This window comes from Pyxicephalus adspersus, chromosome 4, assembly GCF_032062135.1.
Source record: "Pyxicephalus adspersus chromosome 4, UCB_Pads_2.0, whole genome shotgun sequence".
Taxonomy (NCBI): Eukaryota; Metazoa; Chordata; class Amphibia; order Anura; family Pyxicephalidae; genus Pyxicephalus; species Pyxicephalus adspersus.
In genome coordinates, this window is record NC_092861.1 from 89896980 (window position 1) to 89921457 (window position 24478).

The 24478-nt window shown below is 37.9% G+C and overlaps 1 protein-coding gene across 1 annotated transcript; it reads left to right on the plus strand.

Moving 5' to 3' along the window:
- The first annotated feature begins 309 nt into the window (after positions 1-309).
- LOC140328973 (uncharacterized) lies at positions 310-24244 on the plus strand. Its single transcript, XM_072408944.1, has 14 exons — positions 310-722; positions 7252-7371; positions 7664-7783; positions 9647-9766; positions 9952-10074; positions 10546-10628; positions 14713-14838; positions 15854-15899; positions 17083-17216; positions 17965-18093; positions 18701-18815; positions 19806-19940; positions 21099-21224; positions 23663-24244. The coding sequence occupies exons 1-14, from the start codon at positions 497-499 to the stop codon at positions 23797-23799; spliced, it is 1740 nt and encodes a 579-aa protein (XP_072265045.1). The 5' UTR covers positions 310-496; the 3' UTR covers positions 23800-24244.
- The last annotated feature ends 234 nt before the right edge of the window (positions 24245-24478 follow it).

The following is a 24478-nucleotide window of genomic DNA, read 5'->3' on the forward strand; positions in this document are numbered from 1 at the left end:
ACAACAACAGAATGATTACCTTACATGAAGGAGTCTAGCCTTTTATGTAGAGGGAAATTTCTGAGTTTAGGTAGGTCTTATCACTACAGAACTGAGACACAATGGACAGGGAACTCTGGCAGTGGATAGAGTAAGACAGAGTCTGCAGGGACACCATAATATTAATATTATTATTGTTATGGTGGTGAGGTGTCTTCCTCATGGCTGGACTGGAAGAGCCGGTTCTGGTACTGCCCAACCTGGCCATCCTCCAGCCAATAGGCGCACGGCATTGTGTGAGGGGCGGGGCCAGGCATTACCTCACACAGGGATTCTGCAGAGGGATTCGGTGACTTCATTTCTTTGTCTGCGGCTCCATCACAGGAGATGTACGGAGAGCCGACTACACGGCAGGATTCATGCTATGGGCTTGTGAGCCCGCCCATTCCCGTACAATAACAGCAGCCTCGGCTACATTCACATTGACAGCAGCCCGGAGAGCGCTCACCGAGCAGACATGGGCCGCCTGTGTGATAAGTGCGCCCAGCTCATCCAAGACTTTGTCAACTTTGTCCGCAGGCTGTCATCCCGGATAGGGGAGCACATCAAGGAGGGCATAGCCGTGCTCAGCGAATGCTGCTGCTGGAACCAAAAGGGCTCCAAGGTCCGGCAGCTGTATGACCCTGTGCTACAGAACCATGAGAAGCAGGCAGCACAGGAATTCCTGAATCACATGGAGTCCGGTAAGTCCAGCTGGATCCTCAGCTCATCTACACGTGACCTTCATTGATCCTTGGATCTGATCATCAGAACCATTGGCTTCATCCCATGGGAAGCCCGAGAGGGAGCTAGGACTGATCAGCATGGGGAATGCATCCTGGAGGGGGATGGGATTGTGTTCTCCCCACACGTGTTTCCTCAGCTGCCTTCTATCTGACCACACACACAGCCTTGTAGTGTACAGGGGGTCAGATGATTGGGGGGTCAGAGGATCAGGCAATTTACCACAATAATGCAAACTTGTGTGATCATTCAAGATTGCTAAAATATATAGGGCCATGCTGCTGTAAATCCAGTAATCTTTTATTATGTTATTTATAGTTGTATTATTTTGTTATTCTGCAATTGAATAATCTATATATATATATTCACCAGCACAGTCAGTATCACCTGCAGACTGTGGTCCTTAAAATTATTTTTTTTTATTGGACATGATGAAGAAAGATCTCTGAAATTATATTTTGAAAGTGGCCCTGCAAAAAGAACTTTGATACTCCACTTTCCTGGTATCTTCTATAGTGAAGAGAAGTTGCAGAATTTTTTAGAAAGTGTCAAATTCTTGTCCCACCTGCAGATCTAAGTGAGGTGATCCACTGATCCATCACTACTGCAGTTTGTAATGACAGAAGCTGGTGGGAGGAACCAATAATAGCATGGGGGGGGGGGGGCAGAAAAAAAATCTTAGAAGTGTTTGTGATTGAAGAATCTTCAGTGCATGATTTCTCTTTATTAGTGACAGTGGTAGCAGGAGAGCAGTTATAGTTTGTAGAAACACAGCTGATTTCCTGTGTGAAATGAGGATGCTGTCATTGGTGTCTTTGTGTTTTGCATAGAACAGCCTAATGCCTAACTTTGCAACTTGTGTCCAAGTGGACCTAGCACCTAACATGTGATGTATGATATCCAATTCTCCTCTAACCCCATCTTGCTAAATCAAACCAAGAAAAAATGACAAAACACCAGGTAGGCTAAAGAAAAGGTTAGATCCTCACCTTTCCTTCACCTTGGCAAGGATGACATCATCTTCCTTCTGCTGAGATCCCGGGATTGTAGAATTTTCCAAATCTTGCAGAAGACGCTCCCAATGCTGTACATCATCTTTTTGGAAAGTTCTCAGCATTCCCTGGTATCTCATTGGCGTACGATGACATCACCCTCTGCACCATGGATGCCAGGGAAATGCCCCCTCACAGGTGTGGACAATCTTATTAGAGAGCTAACAAAATACATTTTTTAAAGCCATTAATTATTAAATAGACTTCAATACTTAATACAATAATATAAATCAATTTTAAATTAGTACCTGTATATAATTCTCTCTAGGTCACTACTTGAACTATGGATTAGTCCTATTATAATATTTCATTTTGTTTTTGATGGAACAGTCAGATGTATGCAGTGACATTATTGTAGTGGACAAATCTGGCTGGCACCTTTAATAGGCGGCATGTCTTGCTGTATACCATACATGAAAGTTTTATTAAATACTCTGAATATTTCATTTTCTTTGTGCATTTTGTTTTCAGTAATAGTTTGCAGAATGGCTGCTATAAATAGACCTAAACATCTGCTGTTGCTTAGATTTGTAGGAAGCAGCTGACCTTTTTACAGATGTCATTTTCCAGTAGCTTTGTCCTTAGATCAATCATTCACATGAGTGAAATATATTTTACCTTTCTTTGTCAGTGCATGGTGCTAGGTGTTTTTATATTGGTATAATTATGCCGTCATCCTATCATTTACATGCAGTGCTGTACTTCACATTAAGATGGCTGGCTGTTCATTGAGATGATCCAGAATTAAAAGCTACCACGGCCATTTTTGCAGAAATAAAGAGGCATACATGCTTCAGAAACCGGCTTCCTATTGAGCTTAAAATACACAGATGTAGAGGTGGTTTTGAATGAATTTTGAAGCAGATGGTCACAAACTTCACAAATCAATAGTGATAAATCTCCTTCTTGTCTAAATGGCAGGTGTCATTGTGTAAATTGTTAGGTTACCGCGTCTGACTATTCATGTTAGGATTCATATCATTGTACGCTGGGATAACTGATTTATATTGGTCGCTAAGTGAATGTTTAGCTGTTCCACATGGTAATCTTTATTACTAGAAGCAGATAATAGACTCTGATGACCTTTTACCTATAGACTTGTTTTTACATTGAGTTTCCCCTGGAAAAGACTGAGATGTATTTGTTTAGTTTTAACTAGATTCATATGGTTGTGTTATATCTGTGTCAGTAAATGCTCTGTATTTTATATCAAAGAAATGGTATTATTTTTATATTCATATAAACTATATTCATACATTCTTTACTTATTGGCCATTCTGGTACGATTCCTTGTTAATTATCCAATCACATGGCAGTAACTCAAAACATTTATTCATATAGAAATTGTCATGATGACCTGCTGCAATTACAACTGATCAGCATTGGGAAGAAAGGTGATTTAGGTGGTTTGCATGTGGTATGGTTGTTGGTGCATGGCAGGCTGGTCTGAGTATTCCAAAAACTGCTGATCAGCTGGGATTTTTACACACAACAAGGTTTACAGAAAATGGCCTGAAAAAAGGAAATATCCAGAATGATGCAGTCCTCAGAGCGAAAATGCCTTGTTAATGTCAAGAGGTCAGAGGAGAACGGTCAAGGTGGTTTGAGCTGATAAAAAGGGAGCAGGAACTGAAAAAAAAACACTCTATACAACCAAGCAGAGTTCTCTGAACACCCAACATACCAAACCTTGTAGCAGATGGGTTGCAGTAGCAGGAGACCACACTGATTGCCACCCTTGTCAGCAAAGAACAGGAACCTGAGGATACAACTCACAAGGGTTTACTAAAATTGTACAGGAGGAGATTGAAAAAAACATTTGGCCCGGTTTATTAAAGCTCTTCAAGACCGGAGTGGATACACTTTCATTGGTAAACCTAGATTGGGTCTCAATCCTGAACCAGATCCATTACTGGTTTCCTGGATCACTTGGTTCACTGAAGAAAGTGTTTTTTCACCAGTAATGGAGAACTTTAACCTCCCTGGCGGTATGGATATTAAGTATTTTTTAATGTAAAAGCGGTACATTTAAAAATACTTAGTATTTAAATTTTTCGCTCGCACGCGTTCACACGCCGGGGACACAGAAGCCGACCAGGCATCGCCGGGTTACACAGATGCCCTGCTGGCATTGCCAGGGGAAGACGATGCCAGGCATCGTTATAACCTGGGATCCAGAGCTGCAAATGCAAGAGTGCTAACCCCTGAGCCACAGTGCTGCCCATATATCTATGATTAGTAACCTGTTTGAAAAGTAGAATAACACACAATTGCACAATCCTAGTTGTCTGCGGCAGGGTTAAGAAATGGTTTTACAACAAGAGGCAGTTTATTATTCTTATCACAGTCCGTAATGTGCGTCATATGGTGATTTGAGTCCAATGAAGCCATTTTACACCACCTACACTAAACTGATTTGATTTTCATATGACTTAGTTCACACCATTGTGTTGGTTTATAATGGCAATTGAACACATTGCATTTAAATGCAGCGCAAACCATTACAATGCACTGCAACACATATCAAAGAATGAAAAATAGTGTTTGGCTTCACATATTAAGACAATGCATTAAAAATTACAACACCATGCACTCGTGAACGCATCCTAAATACCACAAAATTATGTGAATCCAGCCTATAATACCCCTTGAAGTCTTCCAGTGTTGCTATCAGCATTTGAGTGTCCATTATTAATAAATGGGATTGTTTTAAAAGTTATTAGTTTTGTGTGCATGTGCAAAGTTTTCTATAATGTATTACATTTCTTTTTGTGTGTTTGTATGTTTTATAGTAATGTTATGTTTGATGAGATGATTATTACAGCAGAAAGAGGAACACACAATGGAACATTTGCCTGTTTTGTGACTTTTAAAGTTCTGTTCTCCTAAACCTATACCATAACATTGATATACTAACATATCAGTACTGTGCAGTGTCTGTATTTCCCTGGCTTTACAACTCTCCAAAGAAAGATAAAGGCTTGAATACAAACAATGTAAAATCCTAAATGTGCAGTACTGCTGCTTTGGCATATTTGTCTTGTGTGCTGGTATCAAATATATCTGTAAGAATGTAAGCATCATTTACTTTGAAGGACACTGTTCTTCTGATGCCTGACACAGAAACTGACTTGGCTTTTTCTTTTCCCTAAAGGTGCGTACACACTTCCAATTTTTATCGTTCCAATCGAACGACGAACGATCGATTGGGCAAAAAATCGTTCGTAAAAAAGTAACCAACGACGCCGACGAACGAGGAAAGTCGCTGGAAACGAACGACCGGACCGACGGATCGGATTGGACGACGATCGTTGAACATCGTTCGTGTGTACGGTCGTTCGTTGATCGTCCATGGTCAGAGCATGCGTGATGAACGAACGTCCGTTCACTTTCCTGTCGTGCACATAGTTCCTCTATCGCTTAAACGATCGTATCTATTGTGTGTACAATATCTACGAACAATCGTGTCGTTAACTCTATGTGCAGGATTGGTGCTATACGATCGTTCATATATATCGTGCAGGAACGTTCGTCGTTCGTTTTCCAACGATAATAATTGGAAGTGTGTATGTAGCTTAAGATTTGTGCACTCCTAATTGTGGGAATAAAAAGTTCACTTCCCTGACGTTCTCCAGCCCTCTAATATGCTATGTATGTGATCCAACCTTCTATATGAATACTTGAAAAGTAAATGTAACATTCCCCCAGGGCACCTGTTTGGAGGGTGGCTACACTCTCCCATGAAATCCAGGGGCATGTAATGTAGCCATTGTCTATTTTTTTCAGTTTATACTACATTGTTATGTGCCCACACATTCAGTGCAGACATATAACAACAAAGAATCACTGAAATAAAACTCTGCCCATATATATCAGTCCCCTTTGTGTAATGTAATGGTGAGTTTGTCTAGGTGTCATTTTTGAGTATCCTTCGCTCAGGATCTGGTACTGTGAACCCAAGTCAGTTAGGGATGAAACACTATATGTTAAGTCAAAACTCCATAAACAAGGGAATGACAAAGTAAATACAGTTCAGTCTTTGTAACAGTCTGAGAACATCCAGAGGCAGAAAAAATGTGAAGAAACCTGCGGATTGAAGGTGAATTTTGAAGCAAAAGTTGGTTTTGTTCTTGTATCTCTTAATGGATTGCTCCGTTCTATTTTGCAGTATTTACTTGGGAGTTCTGCTTTCTATTTTGTAGGTCAGGGCTGGCTCCTAGTAGTCATATTTATTAGTCACATTCACTGGTTTTCTTCAGATACCAATGATTATGATAGTTCAGTAGTGAATGCCTAGCATTAATTATTGCATGTGAACTTTTGTGTAGTTTAGCTAGAAACTTTCCCTGGTTTAGAATTGTTTAGTCTGTACCTATTTTGTGATACCTGTGACCTCTGTGGGGTAATATTGGTTCTGTCATGGGAGTAATGCCTAATACAAAGTGTTGTTCTTTGCAAAAGCCAAACACCAAACTCGCATAAAAAGAACAAAAAAAAATGTGTTTAGTTATATGGGCGTTTTTGCACATTTGATCCTTTTCATTTAGTTAACATCTGTTCTTTTGTCTCAATCATATTTTTCACCAATGGACGTCACTGTGACATCTGAATACTTGAATTTTTTCACCGGGTTTTAGACAAGTGCTGTTTTCACTTGTCTATTTTTATGTCTGTTGTATGACCATATGGTATTTTAGGTATTTTCTGTACCTAAAGCATCATTTTGATATCTGGCACCCTTGAAAATGTATATTCTTACATGTTATAAGATTATTTTGTTCTTTAGAGAAAGATAATAAATGTAAAAGATTGCACATGAAAATATTTCACAAATCTAGCGAGCATTCTGTTATGTCTATGGGTGACAGATACTGGGCAGGTATGATGGACTTTTAACAACAGAACCTGGAAAAGACTGAAAAAAGAACAAATTGAGACACATACTGAGACTCTGCCATCTCCTTCCAAACCACTCACATTACCTGGCAAACTTTAATCTATATAAACAGTTTGTTAGGTGATACTTAATGTAACTAGGAAACTGTTGCAATGCCACCTGTAAACAGCACATTCCAATGTTTGAATATATTATTTATGTTATGATATTAGTATGTTCTTGTATTTACAAAACACTGCTGGAAATCTTATTGACTGTATTTTGTTTGTTTTACATGCAGAATCCATGATTCAGTGTATATAGTTAATGCAATGTTGTATATTAAGTAAGCCTAGCACTAGATCTGCACTTGTTCACTATTTCTGCAGACTGATGTGTCCATCCTCCAATCAATTTATTGTTATGTAGAATACAAGACACTGGCACCTAACAGATATGAAATATGGAAAAGCAATATACTGTACATTTACTTTTAAGGATTTTTAGCAATCTTTTAAACACATTATAATGATGTTTTTGTAAACTCTTTTTGTTTTTAAGGTTTAAACGAGTCACCTATAGGAAAAGAGACTTTGGATGCATTGATGATCTTGGCCTTCTCAGAAAATACAGACTTACAACATTCTGCTGCCCTATACTATTTGCATATGAGCCAACAGAGTATGTGTTCTGATACTTTTTTATATTCTCTAATGTACATTGCCACAAAATTGATCTAGTACTTAATTGTGTATATAGCAATTTCTGAACATGGAGCATAGTATTGAGATGTATTGACGCTGAGGGTGGGATTAGGTAGTTTGGTTTAGTGTTTTGACATTGTATTAATTAGAATTCCGTAGATTACCCTTTGCACTCACTATGACTGATGAAATATCTTTGTATACTAAACATTTCTAACATGGGGTGATATTAAACCTTAATTTTCACATTTTATTGTTTATCACATCAGTGAATACACAGCTGCCAGCAGAGTTCTTGGAGCCATATCAACCCTTGCTACAGTCCTCTGACCTGGAGGTCCAACAGATGTCTTCCTTGTCTCTTGTGAATTTTCTTCTCGAAGGAAATTGTAAGTGGACATAGTAATAAATCTGAAATAAAAAGTATGTGGTTTCTTATCTGTAGAAAATGTAACATCAGCTTACATTCTCATCTGCTCCCTTCAGCTTACAGATACTACTGGGTCTTATTAGTAGTAGTAGTAGTTAAATCTGATTTGGTTGTCCAATATTAGCAAATACTGCTGTAACAAAGCAGTCTCTACTACAAATGTTCCCTGGCATATATTTTCATATAGACTGTGGAGTACTTCCACACATGTGACAGTGCCTAGTCAGCTTTTTTTGTTCATCCTAATTTTTTTCAACCTTTTTTTTACCCCAAAATAAATTATTTCCAGGTCTCAGGGAACTCCTGCTAAAACCAATTTATTCAGTGTCGGTTGGAAAAATGGCTATTAGGTCTTTGTTAGGCTGGAAGAACTTCCATTTTACAGTACGGTGTGATTGCCACGCTAAAGATTGGTGTAGTGCTGCTGGCTCTGCCAGGTGGTGTTAGCACAAGAACTATGCAGGTATGATCATATGGGAGGTCAGTCATTCACTGCAACCACTGAAGTAACCCTGGGGTTCTATAGAAGCTTGCTCGAGAACAGCCAGTGTAGCCTCACAGTTTGTGCTTCCATTATTATGGCAGCCTTCTTCTAGAAGCTCATTCTAGTGGACCAGCTGCAGAATACCTGTAAGTGATTCATAATTTCCAACTGTGCTGAGTGTTTGAAGGATAAAGTTTGTTGACAATATAGGTCTTTTTTAATAACAGTTGAAATATATACAGTAGGTGGGAATTTGCTCATGCCAAGTGCATTTAGTTTTTCTTCATTTCCCAGTACACAGATATTTCTATCATTAGGTTTCTGGCTTTTTCGTGATGATAAATGTCCTACATGCTGCATTCTTGATTGACTGTTGCTATTCAAGTTTTTTTAAATGTAATGTTTCAGAAACAAAATACGCTTCTGTCATGTTAAGTCATTTTTCTCTGGTGGGAACAAAGCCTTAACTTGGTTGGTAAGATTTGTGATCTAATTTAGCTAGTCTTGTGATCTAGATGTACTTGTTAGACAGGTGGAGGCTGCACAAAAATCCATTTGCTATAAAACCCAACCTGCTTTTATAACTATTCAGTTGGGGCCATGTGTATAGGTGCTGATGTAATCCAGTGAAAAATGCATGCATCGGTGCTGCTGCCACATATTGTGGATTACAGATAGAGATCACTGTATATGCAACCTTCACCCACTCACATCTGTAAATAGCACAGTTTTTTAAACGTGAGCATTATGCTAATGCAGTGATGACAAAGGATGTTAAATATAACTAAACCTAAAACGGAAGCTTTGTGTTGATCTTGCCAGAAAAGCAGTGTCCTTGTCACTTCCCATGTGTTGAAAATAATGCACAAACTTCCTTATCTTTTGGCTGTAAACTACTTATTCCCCTGGACCCTGTAATGGACATGAACAAAGGCAGACATGTGACGTCCAACCTGTGTGGCAATAATGGATTTCTGCAGGAATTCAATAAAGGCCAAAGTGTAGTGTATGGTCTACTAAACTGCAATATATTTGGCATACATGGCATTGCGAACATTGGCATCTTTTAGTACTGTAACCTTTTTATTCCTTGATATCGTGATTCTTCTTACAAAAACTATTTGGTATTACTACTGTGATTCGGGCAGTATCATTGTCCTGATTGGGAACACAGGCTTCAAATACAGTCACTCTGCTTTAATATTGCACTTTAACATGAAAGCTTATGTAGAACAAATTTAGTGTGACAGTAAGAACTTTAAATAACTAGGCTTTGTAGGTACATTTATTGATTATCATTAAACCTGTTTACCTTTTTGTTTTTTGTTTTGTATACAGTGAACAAGGAGCTTGTTATCCAAGTGGGATTGCTGGAGCCAATACTGGAGCTGCTAGAGTCTGGGGATTCTGCTGTACAGTGTAACTCCTGCGCATGCCTCATGACCTTGGCCATCTCTGGTGAGCACTACAGACACCATATTCCATTTAAATATTTTCCTACCATTTTTTTTTATTTTCTATGTTTTCCTTAACTTTTACACACTGAATTAAAAGGAAGTAGTAGCATAAAAATATAAATGTAACTATGTTCAAATTGCATATAATTTAGTAAATCAATGTTCAATGTACATCTTGTTTTTCAGATTCAAATCGGGAAGCCATTGGTATTGCTGGAGGGATCCTTCCTCTTCTGACTCTGGCAAAGTCTTATGATCCCAGAGTTCAACAGAATGCTGTTGGGGCTATTCTAAATCTAACTCGATCAGGTTACTATTCATAAGTTTCCTAGCTTTTATGTTGTGCAAAGATGCACCTTACTTTAATTGAATAGTCAAAGAAAGTTCCATGAATCCATGAATAATAGTTATCAAGCTGATCATAAGTGAATGAAGAGGAATCTTTCATTTACAATTGATCTATACAATCTGAAATTTCTCTTTTTTTTATAGTTTTTTTAATATAGGTGTGTGTGTGTGTGTGTGTGTGTGTGTGTGTTTTTTTTTTTTTTTTTTTATATATATCGGTAATGAGTGTTCTCCCCAGCCTACTCCAGAAGTTAATGAATGTCTAGGCTCCATAAAGTTTTTTTTTTTTTTTTTTGTGGTCAGTTTTAGTGGTAAGCGTATTCTTATTAGATAGACACATCTAAACCTTCACCATCCAAACTACTGAACAGTGAATAAATCTTCTGCAGATATTACTTATGCCTTAAGTAATGACTGAAAATTTGATTGCAGAGCGCATAAAGAGTATTTTGTGCCGGGAAGGAGCTTTGCCAGTCCTGACCATGCTCCTGCAGTCAGCTGATGCAGAAATCCAGGTATGAAATTGGCATATTAAATCTACGTGAATGGAAAGATTGTTTGTGTTTTAAAGAAACCACATGACCGTTACACTAACACTTTTTATGTCAGCTGATACTTTGTGTCTTTGTGACCTAGGGCCGCTTTAATTAGAAGATTTGCCTTTTTCCCTTTCTACAAACATTTTCTGTAGTAAATAGGGAAAACTAGAGCAGCCAGCTTGAGGACAGTAATTACTGGGACAAGTCTTCTTACCTGCCTGATCAGTATTTACCTGGACAACTAGCTGGTTTATGTAGAGAAATTATAAATGGCCAGATCAAGTGACAGTATATTGTTACATACAAACTGTACAAAGATTCAAGAATGATGGTTTGTGCAGACATAACACAACCGTCCTCAGGACAAACTGTTTATTGCTTTAGGGAGGGGATGTCTCACCAGCCATGGTAAGGCCTTCTTATGCTCAAGAAACCTTAACCCAGCTAAGACCTGCCACAATCCTCTTCTCTGTCTGACTAACAGATAAATTGCATTACACTAATTCTGTTTTTTCCAATATCGTAAATTTTAATATAATGTATATATATTAAATCTGACTACCAGCCAACTCCTGTGTGAGATTCCTATCATAATCATATCATAAGTAGTGTGCATGGTGTAGTGCAAGTAGTTAATGTTTATTTGTTCCAGTCACAGAAATATGAAGGTGTGACTCCTTAGTATGCAGACTTTTGTTTACAGTCATTGAGTGTCACTGAGATAGACACAATTGTGCTATAGGATGGGAAAGATATTTAAACACAAAAAAACATAACAATCATCTTAAAACATATGCCCCAAATCACTATGTTGTATGATTTAAAGTACCCACAGTAAAAGCTCCCTCGTCAGCCTCCTTCTCTGTTTATGTCTGTGTTGGGGAGCAGATAGTCTGTATGTCATTGCTGATGTTGTCACAGCAAAAAAAAAAATTGAGTTTAGTTGGCTATACCAGAAGACCATGTAAAGTGTACTGTTTATATTCACTTTCTGTTAAATACTATTATCATTTCAGAAAGTTTTTGTGTTCAGAATACAAACATATAACAGGCAGTGAAGGCTGGCTAGGTCAAAACTTGAAAAAAGTTGAACTTTCTAGGTGAATGTGTACAGGGATTGTTACAGGGATTGTTACAATCACCATGAAAGGAAAGGGCTATAGCAGTAGTATTATTATGGCCCCTGACAAAGTCAAAAGATGTAATGGGTTATTATTATTATTAATATTATTATTATTACACAGTATTTATATAGCACCATCATATTATACAGCACTGTACAAGTCCATAGTCATGTCACTAGCTGTCGCTCAAAGGAGCTCACAATCTAATGTCCCTACCTCAGTCATATGTCTTTAATACTGTCTAAGGTCAATTTTGGGGGGGTGGCCAAATAACCTAACTGCATGTTTTTTTGTGATGTGGGTGGAAACTGGAGTACCCGGAGGAAACCCACACAAGCACAGGGAAAACCTGCAAACTCCATGCAGACAGTGTCCAGGCCGAGTTTCGAACCTGGGACCTGGCGCTGCTAACCTCTGAGCCACTGTGCTGTCCATATACACAGGTTAGAGTCTCCTGACGTCAGCACGTATGGTGCATGGTATGGGAGGTCTGGAAGCCTGATGATGGGGGCTTGATAGAGTGATGGAGTGGTAGAAAGTAGAGGTTATTGTTTAGAATAATAGGAGTCTTGTCATTGGCACAGTGGGTAGCAACCAGAACTGAAAATACATCCTCCTATGCTCCATCCCAATCCTTAATGTCATCTTGGCACCGGAATTGCTGTTTCAGGAAGCGAAGATCATGGGTGTGCATGTAAATACACCTAATTATAGAATGGTAAAAGCTGTTGAGAACTCATAAATCAGAATTGTGCTTTTTGTAGGCTAGGCTCCTTTGTACTAAGCATGTTGACATAATAAGGGATTAGAATCAAAACACAGATAAAGTAATTAGTCCTGCCACATCCTAAATAATATATTTTATTTCCATAACAATATCTAAGTATGAAGTAAATATTCATAATCAAGAATTTTTAAACAACATTGAAAGCAGTTATTATCCCGTATAATAATGGTTGTATATAGTGAGTGACCATTTTTGTGGCCTTGCTGATGACATGAGAATATGGTACTTTCTATGTACAGACTTTGTTTTTTAGATCCTTTTTTGCCAGCATAGCTGCTGTCAATAGTATAGTTTGAGCTGCCAGGATCTCAGTGCGTGACATTAGTCGGGGCCCTAAATTGAATACAGCAACTGCTGTACACTTTGCATCCCTCAGCCCTGTGACCTCCACTGCAGCCAGAATGGTAAAGAAAATTCAAATGGTCCGGTAGGTACTACTAAACCCAAAGAATAGGGGTCTTGTAGCCACAACAGTCCTTCCTACTTCTATTCTACATTATTGCAATGCAAACAGTTTGATGGGTTAAGGAGCATAGAGCAGATTACAAGACCTGTGAACCACAAGTTTTAATTTATTTGATTATAACATAAAGGAAGCAAAAATGCGTGCAATTTCTGGTCCAACGAGTTTAGAGTGATTGTTTTCACAGTAGCAGTTGACGCCTTCTGAATGAATAGTTGCAGACAAATTCAGCATTGTTTTTGGATTTTTGACATATGATTGAGCAGTTGTTAGGATGGAAAGACAATGACTGTATGACTAGTTAATAGAGGATTTATCTGTTCTGGTAATTGCCGATGGGAATTTACAAGACAATTTAGGTTTAAGCTTTTTGAAGGTTTTTAGGCTTAAGTACATGGAATGTTCCTAATTGGTATCTAAGTTATCTGTTTGACATTTTTATGAGGGGAGATGGGGTTCACTTTAGGACACATAGTAAGATTAAGATTTTCTGGCATGATTTTGGAATATGCAAAGGTAAGTGATCAGAATGGGAGTGACAAGACAGTGACAAATATCATTACAGAAGCCACAGATCTGCAATACTGAATATCCATTATTTTACATTATTCAAATAAATACATTATTTAATAGTTCATTATTTTAATAAATGCAATAAGGACAGATGTCTCTACATAATATCAGGCAGTGTGGTTTCAGTTACTGTATAAAATCCTCACTGTGCGTTAATCCCCCAAAAAAAAAAAAAAAAACTTTATGGAGCCTAGACATTCATCAATTTCTGGAGCAAGCTGTGTTATTAAAGAGTTTGCAGAGAGCTCACCCCCCTAAGATCACCCACAACCTCAGTTGTGTTTAGCAAAAGATTTCCTCTGCAAGTCATGCAAACCACCCCCTTCCAAGCCTTCCTCTGTCTTGCACACCAGGGAGCGGAGAAGCCCGTTCGTATCTAGGAGTCGTCCGTATGTCAGATGTCCTTAACCGGGGGACTACCTGTACATTGTGTATAGTGGGAAATTAGATAAACATATATAAATGCAGAATGCATATGTTTATAAAGACAATAATTCAAGGAAAAGTTTAGGTATTACCAAATATCCTGGCATTAAACTGATTTAATAAAGATATTAGAGACTATAGAAGATAAGACTATCAAGAGTAAACCAGCAAACTTTGAATGGATTTCTTAAAAATAATGTGCTACTACATAGTATATGCTTTCAAACTTGGACAAGATCCATTCCAGGTTTGCTGGATCTCCCAGGTTTGTTTCCAATCGTGGAGAACTATAAAAAATCAGGCCCAATGTTTAAATAAAACCTGTAATCGTGTATATAGACAGCCATGTTTGACAATTCCATACACATTCTGTTCTCCCTGCTTTGCCTTGAAATAGTTCTGCTTCTTCTCATGTACAAAACCTTGTAAAAAAAAGTTGTTAGGCAAGTGTTGAAATGACCTAATATATCCTCCATTGAGTGACTAACCTATGGATCTGTGAATTTAGTTTAGTGAAAAAAGGATGAAATGGCAGGCATGTAACAATTACCATCACATTAAAATTTACTGTAAGGTAAACACTGTAATAATAACTATTACCACGGTAATTGACTGTCATTAAGATACAGATCTCACTGTATGTCACCTATTAAAGAATAATATTACTTTTTTTCCTCTCTCCTGCAGTACTACAGCTGTGCCTCCCTGGGTAACATTGCCGCAACTCCAGAACATCATAAAGTTATGCTAGCCATCGGTGACAAATTCCTACTCCGAATGCTGGTCTCTCTGATGTCTTCCTCTGTGCAGAAGGTGATATTATTTCCTTTATTTATAGAGATTTTTATTATTTACATGAAAGGCATTTTGTGGGCATAGAAATATAGAAGCTGCCATCAATAATGCCAGATCAATCACCCCGATCTCTGATTAACAACTATCTATTCCTACATGATTGTTAAATAGACAAAGCATCTGTGCTTTCTCTATGAGATTTACCTCCTACTTAATTGGCTTTATACTAATGAATGAAAGATGTCCAATTAGTGGAACTTTTAATAGCCTGATAGGCTGAATAGACCAGGATCAGGAGATCTGTGCCTTGTGGGATCAATAACTCTTGCAACATTCTATTATTATGTTTTCCTTGAGTTTGGTACAATCCTGAGAAGAGAGGTCAGGACAGCTTGACTTTCTGGCATATGCTTGACTTGTGGCATGGCTCTCTTTTCTTTATTTCTTGATTATGTCCTTTTCTTTTCTATTCTTCTGGATGATAGTGGCTCTTACTATTACTAGTGATGCTAGTGAATTTCAAGCAGCTGCCTATGTCCTTGTTTCGTTCTATTTAATTACACAAAGAGGCCAGGAGGTAGACATTTTTTGACAGTAGCAATATGCAAAGACCTCTTTGCCCCCCCCCCCCCCCTGCTTTTCCCATATTACCCCCCACTCCTGGTAGCTTTCTGTTAATTGTTTACACTACTTGGTGCCATGCAGTGTAGGGCTTAGATTTACTCTCAGCACTTCCAAGAATAGATCCTAATGGCAGCTTTGGGGTATGCAGCAGTGACAGGATTCCGGACCTGTCCTCACGGAAGGATGCTTAGACAAAGGGAGGTGTGTGGCATTATTGGCAACTATTCTATGCATACTTGTTAATTATGGTAAAAAAAAAATTAACCCACTCCTACAAGAGTTTAGTTCCACTTTAAATTTTCCGTTTACACAGAGGAGTGGTTGAACTCTGTATGTTATTGACTCTTCATGGTCATAAACAGAAAATCTGTTCCATGGCATAAACCTGTTTTTTCTCTGTTTTACCCAGGTCTCGAGTCAGGCGTGTCTTTGTTTAAATAACCTAGCTTCAAGTGGTAAGAGATTTGTTCATTGCTTTTTACCAATTACCTTTTTTCTCATATGCTGTGGCTTTGTTTAAAGTAACCTGTAAGGTGTTTCTATATATTTTTTATTTAATATTTTATAGACCAAAAAGAAATCAAAACATTTTTATTGTCACATACCAAGGCTACGTACACACATCAGATGATTCTTGTCCGATAATTGCCTCAGGGCTGATATCAGATGAGAATCTGTTGTGTGTACAGCGCTCATTCACCGTTTATGGATCCGTCCCGAGGGATCCATGGATGACAAATGATCGTAAAGAAATTGAATGCATTGTGTAGTCATGAAAGATCCTTTCCAACGACAATTATTGCACATGAGTACCCAGCCTTACTTGTGACAGCCTACAGTGTGCAGTGAAAGCAGACTAAGCAATTTGACTGTAGAGGAGCCTGTAATACTGTACAGCAAACAGTAATCTTTAACCCCCCTAGCAGTATTTCTGAGAGTGACTCGGGGTGGATTTTACCCGCAATTAGCGATCATCTCAGTCACACTCGGGGTAGCTTTAAACTTAAAAAAAAAAACTTGCCTTGCTCCGTTGTTGTCCCCCGTCGCCCTGCTGGTCCCTCCTCCTCGATCTCCAGGCGGCTAATGCATCGGTAATGAGTCGGTACCGGCAGCCAGATCGGTGGGAAATTCAAATAGTTTTGTATTGGTATATAATAGCTGTACTGAGTCCAATACAAAGAAATATTCAAATAATATATATAAAATTATAATATATATATTATACATGGTACTGTACTCTTGCATTACATATTTAAAATATTTTTTTTTAGTTTTTAACAGATTTTTGTGTTTTGTTATTTAAAGTTTCTTATAAAATGTATTGAATATCAGTGAGTTATGCCTAAGAATTACAGCCTACAATGAAAAATACATTTCCATGCAAATAATTGTAGTACTTTTTGAATGGAAATATGCACGGAATTAGACCACTAGGGAGGTTAAAGAATGTACAGTATCTGTCATGTGCTCTTTGTTAGTCTTTGAGCCATAGAGTGGACAAGTTTAGTAATATTAATATGTGAGAGATTGAAATATGGCACATCTATATAAAATTGTGTATTTTTTTAATTTTCAGGATAGTCTGTGAAATGATGGTCCTGGTTAGTTTCACTAAAGTCTTTGTATTTTCATTTTAAGAGGAAGTTCGGACTCACCTCTTTGCCACAGACATCGTGCCTCTGGTTCTCTGCCTGCTCAATTCTAGCAGTAGAGATGTCCGACAAGCTTCCATTACTCTTCTCTGCACCATGTCTCACCATTCTGGAAACTTGGTAAGAATGTCGTGCCTTGCTGCATTTGGTTTTGTTCCTTGCCTTTGTTGACCTCAACTGCTAAAATTGTTTTTATTTTTTAATTTAGCCCAGAAGGAGATATCATATATACAGTCTTTCAGGAAGGGTTCCCCTTTAAGTCATTAAATGTATTTCTCCCTACTAGATAAAAGTCAAGTTATTTGCTGATATATGAAAATGAATCATAGAAACATGACATTGGTTTCCCGGTTTTTATTATATGTGCACACGTCTTTGAGACTATTTTTTGTAATCTTTTGAACAATGCAAAAAATCTATGCTATGATGATTACTATTTTTGTAAAAGGAAAGTGAGATTATTTCCTACCAAACCTTGATTTCTGACCTTTTTACATACACACTGAGCGGTAGCCCTATCTTTACCCCGAAAATATCCACATAGCGATATACTACTGCAGCATGTGCCTGCTTGTTTGCCCTGATTTGCATTACCTTATAAAATGTTTTATAGTTGACAGAACAAAATGATTTATGTACATCAACGAATATTGTGTCATGATCAAGCTTACTATTTGGTGAGATTACGTTGAAGACTGTTTGGGTGCAGCTCCTAGTTTTAACAATAAATATTGTCTGAACTTTCATGCAGAGTTTGGCAAGCTTGTCTCTCTCTCTCTTTTTTTTTTTTTTTTTTCTTCTTTAATTTAGGAAGTATATTGTTTGCTCTACACTGACAGAATACATTTATATCTGGTTTATTTCTCAGGATGCCTTGCTGAGTGAAGATATGCTTCAGTATTTAGCCATGTTGATGCAGACAGAGCGAGCAAACCACGTGGTTGTGATCCATGTGGCCTGCACCATCCAGAATCTGTGCCAAGCAAAGAACATTGAGGTACATATCTGCTGGGAAAAGCACAACAGGGCGATTCCTGTGAAAACATTCTTATGCATGTTTGTCAAAATGACTTTGCTGCAAGACATTACGTAGATAGATGAGCTGTTTTTCATTGTCAACTCCAAAGAATAAAAAGTGGTGCTGCTTATGCAAAGAAAACATTGGTGGCATCTTCCGTTTAATTGCCTGATGAAATGTTTGTGGAAGGGGTCTAGCAGATACCATCTATTGAGAAATGAGGTTGGTGAAAGGGTTACACAGCTCTTCCATTGTATAATATGAATATACACCTAAGGTAAAAAGCAAGTTTTAGACAACAAGTGAAACCAATCAACAAACTGGGATTACAATCTAGGAAACACTGCAGCTATGCTTAAAACAGAAGGTCACTCTGTTTATTTATTAATAACTTTCCTATTGGCTATTCATTAAAGGGTGGCTTTACACCTGGCAACCACCAGACAAGAAAGAGTTGGGTGGCTCACGAGTGAGCAGGATCAGATTTGGTATTCAGTCTGCTGGGTCCTGAATTGAAGAGTTTATGTTCTGATGTAATAAAGCAGGTAGTAATAGTCATGAGAATTCTTTTGTTTTGTCATATTAGCTCATTGTACAAAGTCAATGCTTTGAGGAATTACTACTGGCACTTCTGGATCCTAATAATGAAGAAGAATCTCTGCAGTTTTTGGCAGCATGCATTGCTGAGCTGGCTCAATATGGTAGGATGTCAACATTACAGTTACCCAATTTTCACATTACGTTGTCTACAGTGCAATCACACGAAGCAGTCATGCTCATTTCCCCCCCCTTTGTGTGGTAATCTAAAGTTACTTGTGTATTGGAACATAACCTGTATGTGTGTCCTTACAGCCGAGATTAAGATTACAGATTAATGTCTCCTCCAAAATGAAACAAATTAATGTCCTAGAGATCATTTTATCCTGTTAAATGTCAACTAATTGCTTCTCCCTAACCAATGGAACTAATTTCTCAATGCTGAAGCAATGCTAGAAAAAAGTTTTACTGAAGTCAAAAAGCAGTTGGGCATCTCTAATTTTTGAGATTGTCTTTATCATCCATTCTTAACCAGGGTTTTGTGCAGCCCTAGGATTTCTCCAAAGGTTGCTGGGGGTTCCTTGACCTGTGGTTCTTTAGTTCCAGGGCATCAATATTTGTTTTGGCTGTCTGTAAAGGTGTCATTCTAACTACCATTGTAAGGAGGGACAATTATCCCACTGACCATCAATTTAGGAGCTTTATTCCAATTGATCCGCATTACTCAGATATAGCAGGGGTTCCATGAGACCTATTTTGGAGTAAAAAGGTTGAGAAAGGCTGATCTAAATGAAAGCCGGAGAAAATGTATTGCATATGCCGAAAAAGCATACTAACCAGTCTGCACAACTTCTGATTATTGTATAAGAGGTTGGCGCTGACCACTAAACCTACAGGTCAGTTATAAAGTCCATCATCAGAAATAGATTCAAATTGTCAGAAAAAAATTGTCACTAATGTTTAATGACTTATTTATTTACACTTTTCACTGTCATGTTTTTATGGTGCATAACAAGTCATAGCATTATTGGTTATTTTGGAGTTTATAATACAATCATAGTTTCTGTTTTATGTAACATAGAATGGGGTTGGTACATTTTGAATGTAGAAAAAAAACCTAAAACTTGTATCCTTATTCTTTTTTCACTTTGTAGACTATGCTCGGGAGAATTTGATTCAGAGGAAGGATAAAGCTTTTCTTAAGTGTTTGGTGAGAATGTCTGGATACTTAGAATACAAGGAACTCGCCTACGAAGCTGCCGCAGTTATCAAAAATCTGTCTCCTTCTGGTAATGTACTGGAATGATGCCCATATGTATATATAATCTCCTGGATGCCAATGCTTCTCCTTTACTTCCTAGTCATCTACCCACTTAGTAAGCTTGGAGGGTTATCAGACCTCGTGTTAAATGAGAAATGTGAGAGGAGGTGAGGAAATTGGTGTTCTAATTAAATGCCGACGTGCATGAAAAAAGGCATAGGAGATAACAGGGATAAGCAACAATGGTTTGCTATAATGAGTGTAACTTAGGCAACATTTAATTTCCTATTAGCTCTCATGCATTTTGCTGAACATTCAATGTAAGGATGCACTTAATACCTCTTTTTTCCAAAACAAATCGGATATTGTCATTTTTAGTGGAAACTAGCTTCACCCATTTGTGTTGATGCACCAAATCTAACTATAGCCTTACAGTCAGCTTACAACTTTACTGTCAATTTCTGCCTTTCCTAATTGCTGAAAATTTTACTAATAAATTAAGCACCTAAAAGCCAGTACATGCTTTAATTTTTTATACTGATATTAAAAGCGAAATATTAAAAGGCTGATATTTAGAGTACTTTATTTCATCCTTTTACCTCAGTATGCTGTCAAATTTATTCTTTATTATTATTCATGTCAATGTTGAATAATTCAATATAAATTGGTATTATGGTGGGAAGAAAGCCAGTCCTATTTTCAATCATTTTAAATAGCAAGTAATGACTCCAGCAGCTAGTAGAGGAACAATCCAGGGACTGGATAGCAGTGATCACCAGAAGTCTCCTGAAAGACTGGGTGTCCCAGACCATGCCTTTAGTTTTAAACCACAGCTGTAGCTTGGTCATAGTCTCTGGCCGTTCCCTGTGCTATGACCACAGACCGTCATCGGCAGTATAAGATGTACTGGACATTATGGCGGACTTAATAATGATGTAAGGGGCTGCAGTTGAGACCCCCTATGACTTAAAGTTTGACAAATGCTGGCTTAGACCAATCACAAACTAGTTCCCTATGTCTTACCCAGGGGGTGAGTTGTACATAATACCCCTTTCCTATCACTCCCCCGACCATTTAATGGGAGCTAGCGTGATACGTCCTAAAAATTAGCGTTTGTATTTGAGAGTTAATGACAAAACGCAAAGAATGACTTCATTTTATTAATATATGTTCTTTCTTCTTACAGGAAGAATCGCTGTATATTTAAAACCTTTCATGAAGGACGTACATGCCTACCTCATGTGTTTCCTTACCCACCCTGAGCTAAGGTTTCAGCAGATGGGAATAGCCACACTGTGCTTGTTAAGTGAAGGTAAAGTTATTTGTTTGATGGTTTTTTCAGCAGTATAAATTCAAATAAATCCAAATTATGGATATGAAGAATAGGCTGTGCCCATAAAGGAAATTTAAATAACTAAAAAAGAAAGGGGGATTTCTTTCTTTTAAATCGCCCAATTAGTATATTTTGTGATCAATGATGGAATAAGAAAGAGACTACTTTATTGATAACACTGGGGAACACATTTTTTGTTGAGTTAGATCTTACACCCCAGTCATTTCGGGTTTTTGCGATACGGGGTACTCCATTTTTGTCAAAAATATACAAATTTTTACATAAAATGAAATAACTTGAATGTACTGTTTATTTTCTTGGAGTGTTCAGTGTTAGGACAATCCCGCCGGATGCTCCAACAATAGTCAGCCATCATATGTACATCCCATCTACCCTGATACTGTTCTTCCATGACCTTTAAATCTTGGTGGAATCGTTCACCTTGCTCATCACTGACTGCACCAAGGTTTTCCGGGAAGTTAGAAAGATGGCTATGTAGAAAATGCACCTTGATGCTCATATTGCAACCAAGCATTTTGTAGCTCTCCAAGAACAATTTCTGAGTAATTATTTGCTCATGTGTTTCCAAGAAAGTCCTTGACAATGGCTTTGAATGATAACCAAGCATTCTTTTCGACTTCTGACATTGTCCTGATGAAATGTTCATCTCTGATGAGCTCCCTAATCTGTGGACCATCAAACACACCGGCCTTTATTTTTTCCAATGACAGGCTAGGAAATGCCATAACTTGAAACAGTCTCCTTCAGTTTCCAAAGCTTTAACGAACTGCTTCATCAGACCCAGTTTCAGGTGTAGAAGCAGGAATATATTATTTTTTCCATCAACAAGTGGCTCATGTAGAATGTTTGGATCACCTGGTTTTAGGGCAGATCTTGGAGGCCAATTTCTTTCCACCCAATGCCTCTCACGAGTTCTGCTGTCAGACATGCACAGATAACAGGGATACAATAGGGATGTATCAGTGTTGCTGACCAAGAAGGAAGCATACTATTTTAAGGACAACACAGATGACCCAATTGTGTTGGAGATATTGTAACAACTCTATGATTCTCTTTATGTGTGCATATTCTTCACAAGGAGAAACTGAATGGCCAATTGGGACTGACCCAAATATATTGCCATTGTGAAGGAGGACACACTTTAAGCTCCGCTTTGAGCTATCGATGAATAGTCGACATTCAGTTGAGTTATAGAGTGGAATTCACAATTCCTCTAATAAACTAGGTATGTTATGGCAATACACAAAGCCACTGTCAGTTCTAAAGTACTGCAGAAATGCAATTTGCTTGGTTCAAAAGTACTATACCTTTGTTCCTTTTTCAAGTAAGTTTTTCTCACGCAGTCATGAAGCTAGAAGTTCTGAAGCCTTCTTCGATAGTCCCAATTCACTCAACTCATGCTGATCAAATCCCTGATCAGAGTCCTCTTCAATTTCAAACTCCTCATTATTGTTGTCACCTAGTTCATCACCATAATCATGTTCCTCAAGAAAGGGTAGTTTACAAAATGTGTGCAAAAGTAACATTCACTGAAATGATCTCCTACAAACCATAGTATACCAAATGGCATCCTTATCACGTGTTCCCTTTGACCACATATGTAAACCCTCGACTCACTGTATGCCAAGTATTGCTCTACAAATGTGCTGATGTTTGCCCTTAGACTGGGAATGGTGAGGCTGCCACAGATATAACAAAATGAATCAGGGTTGTTTAATCACTTACAGCGAGAAACAGCAAAGCCAGACATGACCCGAAAGGAAATACGTGTGTAAGTAGAAAAATACATTTTACTTATTCACTACGTAGAGCAGCAGACAACCTCTGACCACACGGTCTTGCATATAAATAAAGAGCCAATACAAATCCACGCTACAGTAATTGCAATAATATAGGCGGTTAAGAAAATTAACTGCACTTTCAGATTTAGCATACCTATTTCAGTGTAAATAAGCCCAAGTCAACAAAAAATTTGTTCAAAATTGTTCCCCAGTAAAATCAATACAAAAAATGCCAAATAGTGTAACATGTCACAGAATGTAGTATTTCTAGCATATAAAAACTTAGGTTGTCTCCAGGTAAGGCAAGAAATATTGATACAACTCCTTAGAAGAGGTCAAGGAAATTATGTGTTTTGAAGTTTTAAAGCTGAGGTTGCTTCTTCAAGAAAGTAGGCAAGCTTTGGTTATTCAGGCATTTCGCCCAAATACATGCCCTCTAGCCTTGATTTGCACACCAGAAATGCATACAGGGAAGCCTTTTTTGAATATATATATATATATATAATATAAAAAGAGAGGGTGAGAGAGAGAACAAGCAGTGGGATGGTGTACACCACACATCTTTCTCACTTTCCTTTATTTTTCCTGAAGTAAACTTTTTTTTTTTTTTTGCAGATCCAGAGTTTTCAGTGGCAATAAGTCAAAGTCCGCTGAAGGAACAGCTTGAGCAAGTGCGGCAGCAGACAGAGGAGACTCAGGTGCTGCTCCGACGGGCCATCAGTCGGACAGACAGTTTAAGCTTGAATGAGTGATTGGTCTTATACGCTCACTATAAAATGTTTACATGGTCTTGGCTTGTGGGGTTGACACATTTACTCCCACTGACTGTTTCATGTAGTGTTTTACTTTCCTGACAAAGCAGATATTTTGTGATGTGGTCCTGGATTCTGCTATCTTTGTCAGTGCATCCTCCTAATAATGGGCATTGACATCATCCCTGCAGAAGTCAAACCCTGACCCTTTATGGACAGAGCATCTTCCAAATACATCACATTTCTTCCTATTCTTATTTATTATTATATGTGTATGTTTACTGACACATCTTTTAGTGATAGATTTTAAATGTTACTTTTGTGTTTTATACAAGTTTTATTACTTTAAATTTGTTGCTAATGTATTGTAAGAATTGTTGGTTTTGTCCTGTTGTGCAATGGTGGGCATATAAAAATAAGTGATTAAATATTGATTCCAATGGAATGCTGTGTCTTATTCTTGTATTATTCTTCAAACAATGTAATTTGTGAAAAAAAAATTTTTTTTAAAGTTCGAGATATAAATGATATTGCAGTAGCATGCATGGAACTTTGAAGAAGCACTTTTATCAAGAACCATACTAGCAACGAAACACAAGCAAGGAAATAAAGAGTAATCTGCCTCCACCAGCAACATACTGCTACAATATTGGTAGTATCTGATTGAGAATGTCACCCA

Excerpts from the sequence above, each read along its gene's own strand:
- LOC140328973 (XM_072408944.1), top strand. The coding sequence starts at position 497 with ATGGGCCGCCTGTGTGATAAGTGCGCCCAGCTCATCCAAGACTTTGTC. Across the intron at positions 10,629-14,712 it reads CAGCTGATGCAGAAATCCAG|TACTACAGCTGTGCCTCCCT; the intron begins GTATGAAATTGG and ends TCTCTCCTGCAG. Across the intron at positions 19,941-21,098 it reads CAAAAATCTGTCTCCTTCTG|GAAGAATCGCTGTATATTTA; the intron begins GTAATGTACTGG and ends TTCTTCTTACAG.